The 12,952-nt window shown below is 37.7% G+C and overlaps 1 protein-coding gene across 1 annotated transcript in view; it reads left to right on the top strand.

The window, feature by feature from the left end:
* DCDC1 (doublecortin domain containing 1) overlaps positions 1-12,952 on the top strand; it is a 370,698-nt gene that overhangs the window by 334,066 nt on the left and 23,680 nt on the right. Inside the window, exons 27-32 of the mRNA XM_089521309.1 lie at positions 3,189-3,347; positions 5,136-5,339; positions 6,492-6,606; positions 8,326-8,496; positions 9,149-9,334; positions 12,327-12,530. Of these exons, the coding sequence (XP_089377435.1) occupies positions 3,189-3,347; positions 5,136-5,339; positions 6,492-6,606; positions 8,326-8,496; positions 9,149-9,334; positions 12,327-12,530 (1,039 nt within the window). The remainder of the gene's footprint in view (positions 1-3,188; positions 3,348-5,135; positions 5,340-6,491; positions 6,607-8,325; positions 8,497-9,148; positions 9,335-12,326; positions 12,531-12,952) is intronic.

A 12,952-nucleotide genomic window follows, 5' to 3' on the forward strand; every position in this document is an offset into this window, starting at 1 on the left:
CCTCTCCAGGTTTCCATCATACTATTTACACAAGATACAATAAAAGCAGGGAAACAAACTGAAACATAGAATAATTATAACATTTTTATCCCACCTTAACTTCTATCAGTCAAATCTACAGAATCCTAACTTTTGTAGTTCATTGAGTTATGTAGAATTACCCACTTCATGGTTCCAAACTGTAGAATTAGTACTCTGTTGCAGAGAATTCTAAGTGAATTTGAAATGACAGATTCCAGGATTGTATATGATGGAGCCATGGTAGTTAAAGTAGTGAAGTGGTATAATTATATAGTTGGAAAAGCTCTTTGCTTATATACTTACAGAAAAACTTCAGAAAAGTTGATTTTTGAAATCTGTCAAATATTATCAATTCAACATGTTCCAAAAATCATTACATTGTCCACATCTTTCAAATGATATGTCATACTACTCTGCATGATTTTTCAAAAAAATTTCTCTAGTCCATTCCTTGAGGCACAGGGCCAATATTTTAAGTCAGACCATTCCAAAATATACCCACTAAATTTAGTCAAAATACAGTAAAGTTGGGGTAGTAGACCCACTGTCTCCTCGAATGAATTCTGTGTACACCACCTAGGCTGTATGTTAAGTTAGACCATCCTAAAAATACCCTCTAAATCTGATGATGAAAATCTGGGAAGTTTACTTCATTGACATTCACTGACTAGCCATGGGAGTATTATACTGGATCTTTCCTTCCTTTTCATTTACTTTTGTTTTGGGTACAACAAGCAACAAAGATCTCAACACCATGAAATGTATTGGGACTTGCCGATTGGAACAAGAATTTTATTTGCAAGTGAATGATAGTACTTTCTTTAAATTGAAGTACTGGATTTCATAATTCTGGAAAACTGCCAAAATGGCAGAGCTGATGGAATGTGCTCAGTCAAAAGATGGGAGAAAAATGAAAAGCCTTATTTCAAAAAGCTTGGTTTCTTTTTACTGATTTTTTTTAAAAGGCCAGTTCAGCTGGTCATTTATAGATGCAGGTCACTTGTTCTGATTCAAAATATATCTTCTGGTTACATTTGTTATAGTTCTCATGTTACTTAGGTAATTTAGGGGGCATTCATACTATGTTAGTTGTGATAACACTTGTGCCAGTTTTTCCCGACCCAAATTCTGGGGGGCTGGGGGGCAGAAATCCCCCTTAACATGGTTCTTCTAGAACTGGGGATTTTAGTGTGTCTTTCCTACCGGTCTTTTTTACCAGCTGCAAATGGGACCTTGTTGTTGATTCAGTTCAGAGCACAGGAAGGGAGGGGTTAATGTGCAGGGGGCGGATCATGTCCACCTCTTTGCTTTCTTCCTGACAGCCAAAGCCATAGCCATGGAGGGGGTTCTCTGGGGAACATCCCATTAGCTGGTCTGCTTTAAAAAAAATTAGACAGCTTATGCACACCTGTGCTATTGCTTGGCTGTAGTAGACAGTACCTTTAAATACTGGCGTCATCATTATGACAAAGGTGGACATGAATTGATTGACTTTTTTTTAAAAAAAAAAAAAACCCTATCAGTGGAGGTGGGGGTTAGGGGTCTGAAGAACCAAGGGTTCTTCAGAGGGGCTTGCTATCGCCATTCTCTGAGGCTGGGGGGGGGGGGGAACCTCTTAAGGCAAAGCTATCACGGGGGTTTCTTGGCAAGGGGATATCTAGGCCAGGAAAATACCACCCAAACAGTGTGAAGTAGATGCGCATCATTTGATAGACATTTAACACTCCCCTGAGAACGATCGAAATGGCAGCTCTATTTTAAATTGATACAAATGGTAATGTAAATGTCAATATGATTAAATTGCCACTGAGAATTTCGATTGGGGTAAAAGTAGTGAGAACTTTGATTTGGTATTGCATCATCGACTCTCCTCAGATCTACTCGGCACAAAAACATGAGTGTGAATGTGGCCTTAATATTATTTTATATATCCATTATTAATAAGTGTTACATTTTGCATGTCTATCACTTTGATTTATTGTATTTTACAAAATCTTTGTTTATTTTGTAATGATATATATATATATTTATAATGCAGCAGAATTCCTAAGTTGACTCATTCCCCTACAGACTCCATGTCATTAAAATCAACTCAGTATTTTCAGTGACACAGTAAGAATTCAGTTCATTTCAGCCTATATTACTTCAGTGTAGTATATCTGTCAGTGGATGCTGTTACAACTTTGATGCTTTAAATGTGAATGCAAAATTCTACTGGTCTTATGTTATATTGGCATAATGCTAATATAATTATTAGCATTAGACCATCCCCCCCAGCAGCAGTTAACCAATCACATTCTGAAAAAAGATTTGATAATCTGTTTTTTACACACCACTAGCATTTCACAGATGAAAACTGAGACAGGTGTGTCTAAGCAATATCAGAGTGTAATCAAGATGGCAAAGGTTATTAATATGGAAGAACTCAAAGGCTAGGAGAGGCTGCAGCAGTTTGCTTTTGCCTGAGTGTGAAGCAGTTAACAGTCTTAGAGGTAGAAATGTACAAGATCATCTGCTGTTGTGAATGACCCCTTTGTTTATTTTGTATACTTCATCCGAGTATCTCAGACACACTTTTTTATTTTTACAAAGATGTTTACTATATTTATATTACATCTTTACACCCATGTAATATAATCATTCTAACTATGAATAATCTTTTATGTATTGATGATGTACTGAAAAGCATTGGGCTTGGGAGTTGTTTCTCTTTCTCTCTCCTTTGTCCATACCTTCTGTTTTTGGTGCTGCTCCTCCCTTTTTTCTCCTTTCCAAATTATAAAATTAATAGCTAAGGCTATTTGAATAAGCTATACAATGTAGAATTAAAGTACATCTTCTCTTACTCCTCTTGTTTGGAGTCCTACAAATTTGAATGATAAGAACTGACTACAAAACTATTATACAAATCACTTGGGCTGCAGCCCGAGTTTAGCTCTCATTTTCTTCTCTGTATTTGGGAAGCCTGTCTTTTTGCAGTGTTGCAGTTCTGATATCGATGGAGCCTCAAACTCATATTGATACAAGGATAAAAGCTCTAATTGTTTTAGGTGTTAATCTCCTTATTAAGCTCAGTTTTAATTATTGATTCAAATCTTCGTGTAACATTTAAACTAGTAATGAGCACTAGTGCTCTAAATTTCATATTGACTTTTATATCTTTTCAGGAATTCACATGCAAAATCCCATCTTAAAGCAGATGCATGCTATAAAGCTGTGAAATATACCTGGCAGCAAATTCCCTATGATTTTGATGAGAATTGCAGCTTTCTGAAAGAAAAAGATGAACAGTTCTTTGAAGATGCAGAGTTATATAAAAAATACAGGTCAGATATTTATGTTTTGTATATAGTGAGCTGCTCCAGCTTCTCTTGCATCTAGCCTGTTGTGTAAATTGTTGCTACCAACTATTAATTATTGAACGGCTTCTAATTATGTTAAATTGTGTTAAATTATTTTTAAAATAAAAAGTGACATGTGAATAGTGGAAATTCTCCTTTCTTGTTTTCTGTGAGTCCTGTATGTCTTTGTGAATTACTAAAAAATATTTTAATATATCTCTTATTTCTTATTTGGAATGAGATTCCAGAGGTGCAAGCAGGATTCAGAAAAGGGAGAGGCACTAGGGACCATATCACAAGCATAAAATGGCTAATGGAGGTCACCAAAGAATTTCAAAAAAGAATCAGCATATGTTTTATAGACCACAGCAAAGCATTTGACGGTATAGATCATGGAAAAGCTATGGAACACGCTCAAAGACATGAGTGTCCCACAGCATTTGATAGTCCTGATGAGGAATCTGTACCAAGGACAAAAAGCCATTGTCAGAGCAGAATCCAGAGAAACAGAGTGATTCTCAATAGGACATTATGGGCATTATGGGCAAGGGCTTGCAGGACCTGGGCAAGGAAGTGGAGAATAGGGATTCTTGGAGATGTCTTATCCACAGAGTCACCATGACTTGAGGTTGACTTGAGGACTCTAACAACAACAACAACAAATATAACCATACAAAAAATGGACAAGAGAAACATCCCTCTCTTAATTTGGGATAGGTTGAAATTGAGGCTGCTGTACGTATAACCTTCATAGTTCCCTAAGTGTAGTCAAGAGTTCCATAAGGGTTCTGCCATGTTCTGAAAACCACCCAAATGTTAATCAAGAATACTAACAATACATTACCTTTATATGGAAGACATAGGGTTCACCTACACTGTAGAAATAGTGCAGTTTTACACTGCTTTAACTGCCATGGCTCCATCCTACAGAGTCCTGGTATTTGCAGAATTTGGGATTGTGTGAGGCACCAGCACTCTTTGGCACAGAAGGCTAAGGACTTTTTGCAAAAGTACAAAATCCCAGGATTCCATTGGATGGAGCTACAGTACTTAAAGTGCTGTCAGACTGCATTATTTCTACAGTATAGATGCACGAAAGGAAGTTCATAAGATATAGAGGCAATAGCTTTGTGAAAAGGAGAAAGGGGGCTGGAAAATTGCGCAAAACCCTTTTAATTGTATAAAAGAAGGCATGAAAATATCATTAGAAGTTATCTATTTTGAGATTGAGTGATTTTGCACATTACTGAATAGTTACTAAGAAGTCTTCATTATTCCCCTGTCAGCTTACAGTTACATATTATGGTCCTTTATTTGCTCAGTTTTTATAACAGTATGGGCTAGCATGACTATTTTTTTTAAAAAAAATAAACCAGGCCCAGAAACAGATTCTTCTTTCATTTCCTCCATTTTCCAAGTAAGCACAGAGAAGCATGGCACAATCTGTAGCCTAGATAAAAGTGGTGTTTAGACCTTCATGCTATCTAGAATAATGTATTTCAGAAATCAATAAAGTCCTCTATGCTTTTCCCCAAGACCTTTCTATAGTTTCAGTGAACCTTTCTTTTCACAGTGTCATCTGTCCGCCCACTCACTTTCTCAACAACTTTGCTCACTTTGCTTGACATATATTTGACTTCAGACATCAAACATATAAGTTGCAGAAATAAACAAAGATTTGGCTCCCTCCATTTCTTGGTTTTTAAACTCTCTTTTATCATACCATATGATATTCCAGAAAACTGAGAGCAAAATGCATTTTGTTGACTTCAGGTATCAACCTAAACTGACTGAAGAAGTGGAGAAAGCCCATCATCAACTGTTTGAATTTAGAAATGGGAAAATTATCAGCTGCTGCTTTCCTAATCTTCTTTTGGGTGTAGAGAATTCTGATCTGCATTCTGGTGCTGAAGTGGTTTTGTTGGAAAAGAAGGGTGACAATATCAACCAACACTGGATATGGAGAGAAGACAGCAGGTGCAAATTTACTGTTTAAAATGTAGCAGATTCTACAAGGATTACATTGCATTGTTAGCACTCAGATCAGTCTGACTATCAGGTTAGGCCAGTTGTCCATTTCATTTCTTATTAAAGTGCAGACATTGAATGTTTCAGCTGACAGCTAGTTCTGAAACTTTCTGAGAATATTTCTAAGATTACACACACAGACAAGGGGATGAGACAACAAAATGATAATTTGCAGGGTCAGTGGCAATCAGGGCTTTATTTAATGAAATAATAAAATATTTGAATATGGATGTTGAAAAGAAAATGACTACAACTTCATTGGTTACAGCTGGAAAAGCCTTGGTCTGAAGATGCCAGCCACAGATGCAGGTGAAATGTCAGGAATACATTCTTTTAGAACATGGCCACATAGCCTGAAAAAACCCACAAAAAAACTAAAAATGTGACAGTTTGGCTCCTACCCCTAACCATTACTGTTGAAAAACCCCAACAAAAATCAAATTTATTTCAGAAGTAATGCTATAGTAAGCTGCCTTACTATAAAAGCCCAAGTATAGATTATACCTGTAACCAAATATTCATGTTTGCTTCACCTCTGCCTACTTTTCCCTTCCCTTTCTCTATTGTGTCAGGTTCCAGACTCTAAAAACTTGAAGCAAAGATCTGTTGTGATAAGCTATTATTTATTACTACAACTACTACTACTACTACCGTGGCTTCCTATTTCATCACCCCATATCAGGACACTGGGAATTTAACATAAGCCTCTAGAACATTGATTCCCAAACTTTGGTCCTCCAGGTGTTTTGCATTTCAACTTCCAGAAGGCCTAGCCAGCTTGGCTAACAGACAGAAATTCTGGGAGCTAAAGTCCAAAACTTCTGGAAGACCAATCTTTGAGAACCACTTCTCTAGAAGTTCACACTCAACTTACCATCTTTGATGAAATGAAACTGAGTGAGCCTCAGGTGTAGTTTCACACCATGCTGCACTGGAAATATGCATGCCAGGCCTTGTGTAGAACCAGCTGTCAATACATGATAATATAAGAATAATCAGACATTCAATTATTATTCCATCCATAGGCAGGTTAGGTTTTCTCTTTTGCTTTCAAAATAATCCTGTAATCTTTTGTTCTGTGTCTGGCTTTTCTGTTCCTAGGACTTTCCATCTTGTGAATGATCCAACCCTAGTACTAGCAGTATCAATGCCAAACATACTGAATGGGTATCCAAAGATTACATTGGAAATACAAGGCTGTCCTGTTATCCTTCAGGTAAAGCAGCTGGTGTAATGGGATATCGTGAAACCTCTTTTGATTGCCATCAAATCTGGCAAAGTTGATTTTAAACCGCTATAAGTAAAATAGTGTCAAGTCCAGCAGGATATCAAGTTCAGTAATCCAGACTTCAGTAGTTAAAACTCAGTAAACTTTGATTTATCAAATACAGATCCAGTTCAGAGATGTTCATTGTCAGAAGTGAACAGCAAGTTCATTGTTAAACAAGGGCCATCTTTATTGACCTACAATCTAATTAAATGTTTGAGCCTTGAGACTGAGGAACTGAAACGGGGAGGAACCTGGTGAGGGTTTTATCTGAGGCACACATGTCAACTTATGACCCCAGCCACCCTCGGCAGAAACAATAGACCTCAAGTACTGCTTTAGACATTGGAGGAAATTTGCATTTTAAAAACTGAGTTATGCAAATAAATTATCAAAATTTGGAAAACTTCCCTGCTGAAAGAAATCACAGCCTCAAAACTCAATACAAAACAAGGGAAGGAGGAAAATGCAGGCAGAATTGGAAGGAAACTCAACAAAACTTGGGGCCTGAACAGACAGGCCAAAATAAAGCTGCTTCAGGTCACTTTGGAGGTATGCTGTTTAAATGCTGCATGTGTCCTAAGAGGCCAGAAGCCACGCCAAAGCGACACTCCAGTCCTAAGGACAAGTGTGCAGCTTTGGCACAGCTTTTGGCCTCTTAAGATGCGTGTGTCATTTAAACAGCATACCTCCAAAGTGACCCAAAGCAGCTTTATTTTGCCCTGTCTGTTCAGGCCCGTAGGCCTGGGACAGACTGCCCAAAATGGGCGGCCTACTGGCGGCCTGCTTTCCTCCGGAGGGAAGCCGCAACCACCAAACCGTGCAGCTTCCCTCTGGAGGAAAAAGAACCCAGGAAAAGTGGGTTCTTTTTCTGCCGCAGGGCAGATGTAACAGGTGCACCAATGGCGCATTCATTACATATGCGACATGCAGTGATGTGCAGATGCCACGCATCACTTATGTTACAATGGCAGCACCCGTGTATACGGGGGTGCCACCATTGTAACACTGCTGTGGTGTATTAGGCTTAAGGACCATGCAGTTGCTGCACGATCCCTAACCCTAAAATTGGCGCTGGTACGCCACTTGTTGGCGATATGTATCAGAGAAGTGTTCCCAGGCATTGCATAATTGTTACTTGCTATTTGATGTTCTTTTGTTGTCTGTTTTATTGAATCACTTCCTGTATTGCTATGTATTTTATATGTATTATCCTACTAGAGAGGCCCCCTCCCCACCATCTTTCCCTTCTCCTTTTGTGTCATGTCTTTTTAGATTGTAAGCCCGAGGGCAGGGAACCGTCCAATTAAAAAGATTGTATGTACAGCGCTGTGTAAATTTACAGCGCTTTATAAATAAAGCTTAATAATAATAATAATAAATGCCTAAATTAGATAAATTTAGATATCCCTAAGAAGAATTGATGTCTTGTAACTTCCTGCTTTAGTGGCAACTGATGCCAATGCAAGTCCTTAGTATTTACTGTATCTTCCAGATGCGTTTAAAATACCGTTACATACCAGTAACCAACTCTGCCCCAATCCCAATTGCAAATGGAGATTTTAGAATATCTTCTTCTTGATTTTAAAAAGTAGTTGAGAGAGAAAGAAAGCTAAAAATCTCTTGAAAATCTTAAAATAGGATGAAAAATATTTTATATTTTGCCAGAAATACCAAGGATGTAAAAATGGAGCTGCCAATCAAAAGTGGAATTACATTGAAACTACAAAGGTTTTTACTGCCTTCTACACCACAATTCTGGACCAAGAAATTACAGCAGCAAATTATGCTTCTATTTGTACATTTTCTGTGACTAACACAGAGAAAATAGACCAACTGGTAAGTAATTGTTGTTTTTCATTTCTGCATGGATGTATATATTTGTATCCAATAAAAACAGAACTGTCAAATATTCTACAAACCTATATAATGGACATAACTGCCTTGTAGAAATATCAACTCCCCCACAACTTTTTGGTATTGAATTATATTAAAACTTGGATTGATTCCATTGTCATTATTACTACTTGATGTATCCAAGGTACTCAACATTATGAAGGTTCAAAAACATTTTTGTTGTTGTTGTGTGCCTTCAAGTCATTGCCAGCTTATAGTAACCCTAAGGCAAACTTATCATGGTGATTTCTTGGCAAGACTTGTCCAGAGGGCATTTGCCTTTGCCACCCTCTGAGGCTGAGAAAGTGTGATTTGCCTAAGATCACTCAATAGATGCCAAACAGGGATTTGAACCCTGGTCTCCAAAGTCATTGAAACGACTACACCACACTGGTTCTCTCAAAGTATTTTGACTGTGGCATAAAAAAATAAATAAATGTATAATGCCAAAACAAAACAGTGTGCAGAAATAAGCCCTAAGTAGCAACACAAACTTACCTGTTTGAGTAAAAAATTCAGAAATAGGAAACAGAATCTTTTTGCTTTTGCTTGTATTATTTGATCTTTGAATAATTTCAAACATTGTTCTTTACAGGGCTACTACTTTTTTTCACCATGTGGAAAGGAGAAGGTAATGATATGCTTGGCTTGTGCAAGAACCTTAAGAGGAAAGAAGGAACTGAAAAAGTTGTCCCCTGGGACTGTGTTCTTCTGTGCCTCTGGTTCAGAGGGAGGAAAACATTTATCCATGTGGCCTTATAAGTGCCTCGATGTTACCAAGGTTTGTGGTAGTGTTTCTTTTTTAAAACAACAACAACTATGCTGCATCCTTTTTCTCTGAAGTGCTTTGAAACAATTTAAAAAATCTGTATTTGAATTTGCATATTAGAGTAGGATTAGGTTTTAAATGTTTGTGGGTGGTAATGTTCCTGCTAACTATCTTTAAAGATTTTCCAATTAGTTGCTGGTGGATTGGGTATCCATTGTGGAAGAAACAGTGTTTTTTGCAAATACTTCCTAACTAGAGTTATTATTCCAGTGTTTACCCTTGTGACTGAAAGCAGATTATGGAATTGAAGTCTGCTTCAATTGAGCCTAAGGACCTTATCACACTAGCAAAATCCCTCTGAGAAATGGGATTTAAAGTAGATTTAAATTAGAAAAAAAACTGCAAATGCGGGAAGTTTATCACACGATGTTTCGCAAGACCAGAAATAATGCGAAAATAAAGCAAATGTAAAGGGGACAAAAATGGCAGCTTGTTACTTTCAGAAAGTTCAGAAAGTAAAAAGCTGCCATTTTGTCCCCTTTACATTCGCTTCATTTTTACATTATTTCTGGTCTGGTAAAACGTTGTGTGATAAACTTCCCACATTTGCAGGTTTTTTTCTAATTTAAATCTACTTTAAACCCCATTTCTCACTAGTGTGATAAAAGTCCTTAACCTGGGCATTGTGCCTTATCTATAATTTCCCATCTGTAGGACAGGACCAGTACCTCACCAGTATATGGAGAAAAAACATCCTTGCCAAAATTTGCGGGTGGTGGCAAATTTTGTTTTAAAATGGGGTTAGGTGGCAAGGCCAACATAGGGCGGGTGATTCTCAGCCCAATATAAAGATTATTCTCACCAATAATTTTTTTTATACATTGCACTTTGCATTGTAGTTGTGTTTCCTGGGTGACTCTGTTATTTATATGGTTTTCATTCGTTGATGCATTGCTTCAAATAAAAAGAACCATTCCCCCAAAGCTTATAATCCTATTAAAAGTGAACAAGATGGAATATGGCTGACAGGATTGCTGTTGGGGACAAAGATAGTGATTGCCAATACAGCTGATAAAATATCAAACATCAAGGAGCTTTTAAGGCATTATTACGAAAAATAAGATGAGAACTGAAAAATAATTATATGGCTTTGGGGCTAGCAGGGGGGCTATTCACGTAGGTACAAGTGACAGAATGGTCAGCAGTTTGTGCTATCTCTACAGTTTAATTTAAGAATAAAGGGCTTGTAATTCTAACATACCAATCTAGAAGCAAATCTTTACAGAAAGGTTGATGTGTATATAGTGTGAAGAAAATCTTGAATATGGAAAAAGATTGGCTTCATTTAGGGGATTCTGTCCAACAAATATCCAACCCAGTATACATTTTGTTTCATTGACCTGCAAGTGGGAAATATCTGTTCCATTTTTTTGCTATTGGGTTTGTAGATACATCCATCTTTTTGCTATGTAGTTATTTCATTAATATCCAAGATGTGGTGGCTCAGCAGTTTATTTATTTAAGATGCTGACTGTGATGCCTGCAAGATTGGCAGGTTGGAAGTTTGAGGCCCAAGTGCTGTGTGACGGAGTGAGCTCCTGTCACTAATCCCAGCTTCAGCCAACCTAGCATTTTGAAAGCATGTAAAAGTGCAAATAGATAAATAGATACCACTTTGGTGGGAAGGTAACAGCGTTCTGTGCAGTCATGATGGCCACATGATCACAGAGTTGTCTTTGACAATAGAGATTATCACACAGGGGAGGAGGGATCACTCCCGTCCTTACCCCATGCTCATTGCATCCGTGCTTCTTCTTCTTCTTCTTCTTCTTATTATTATTATTATTATTAACCTTTATTTATAAAGCGCTGTAAATTTACACAGCGCTGTACATACAATCTTTTAGTTAGACGGTTCCCTGCCCTCAGGCTTACAATCTAAGAAGACACGACACAAAAGGAGAAGGGATCACATCCTTCTCCCTTAGTGGCACCCGTCATTGTATTAACACGGGTTTCCATTAATACAAACTGGTGGGGCCATGCCAGTTCAGGGATAGAGAAGGACGGGATAAGCATGACATCATCTGAAAATCTTATCATGATAGTACGATAAGAATGGGCTAAGAACAGGATAATGACAACGTTGTCTGAAAATCTCCACACGATCATGCAGGAAGGATAGGACAGGAATGGGACAAGGATATCCCATCCCCGTGTGATAATCCCCAATGCTAGCTTGTTGGCTTAGTAACAGGGATGAGCACTGCCCCCTATAGTCAGACATGACTTGAGAACCTTGTCAAAGGGGTACCCTTTACCTTTACCTTTAGCCCTTTAATACATGTGTGTGTGTTCCCGTGGCTATGCGTAAATATCATGTTGAGCAGTTATGAATGTATGAGCTAGACATTTTTAACTGTTCAGTATTCATGTTTATGATTGTAACACTATTGCCACAATCACAAATGCCCCCCTCCATCTACCTTAACAGTAGCTACATTGAGCGACAGAGGTCTGTTCTGCTGGCAGTCAGAGTACAGTAGAATTATGTTTCTAGTCTTTTGCCACCAGCAGTCTGTAGTGTGCAACAACCTCTATTTCAACTCCTTGTCATATTAAAGATCACAAGAGTGGGCTTAAAACACCAGCCTGCTGCTCCCAAATCACCAGCAGCAGACCTTAATTGTGGCAGCTGGATGTTACGGTAGGTTTGGGGAGTCAAGTGAGAAGACAAAACATAGTTACTGCACTTGTGATGCAGGAGCTTGGCTAATATGAGTAACTTCAACTAAAAATGATATAGACATTCAATGCCGTGTCTGCTGCAGTTTGTAACTTGGTGCAATCCATATTTGTATATCATCACATCCTCATAAAGAATAACATACCAAAGTGAAATGACCTTTTAAAATGTCCTTTAGCATGGCTGTAGGAGTTTCATTTGAAATGAATAATGATAGTTGTTAGTAATGAATGGATCTTGTTCTGTTTTATCCTAAAGACTGACTTATCCACCTCTGAAGCTGAATCCACCTTGCATTATTTAGAAGAACTTCTAGCATCTTTGAGGACAGAAACCTCATTGCAAATGATCTCAGAAAAGATGTCTGCAGCTGTAAACCAAAAAGCAGTAAAAATAATTGCATACAAAAATGGAACTGGCTATGAAAATGGGCAGCTAATCGTTGCTAGTACCTTTCCTATGGTGAGTAACAATAATCTCAAAGACAAGCAGTGAGTAACTATGAAACAGATCAAATGAAATCAGAATGTCATACCTGCATCCCCCTGCTTTGTGAAATGTTGACAATGTCCCCTTCTCTGTACGTGTCAGAAACAAAGCCTATAATTGCTTGCTGTGGATCTCTTTTAGAGCTCACATAAATGAGGAGTTTAATTACACAGAAACTTCTTCTTGTATACAACATGCTGAAAACGTGATGTTTTTACAATTTGATAATAATACAAAAACATTAGTAGATATCACCTCTGGACCCTGCCATATACATGTGCTTACTTGTTTATTTATTTGTTTATTTAATTATTGAACACTCCATCAAATTAATTTTTCTAGATACTGTATAAGGTATTTACATAACATGATGAAAGCACAGTAAGAACAAAAAC

Source organism: Sceloporus occidentalis, unplaced genomic scaffold, assembly GCF_023333645.1.
Source record: "Sceloporus occidentalis isolate IW3139 unplaced genomic scaffold, rSceOcc1.0.p SCAF_4, whole genome shotgun sequence".
Taxonomy (NCBI): Eukaryota; Metazoa; Chordata; class Lepidosauria; order Squamata; family Phrynosomatidae; genus Sceloporus; species Sceloporus occidentalis.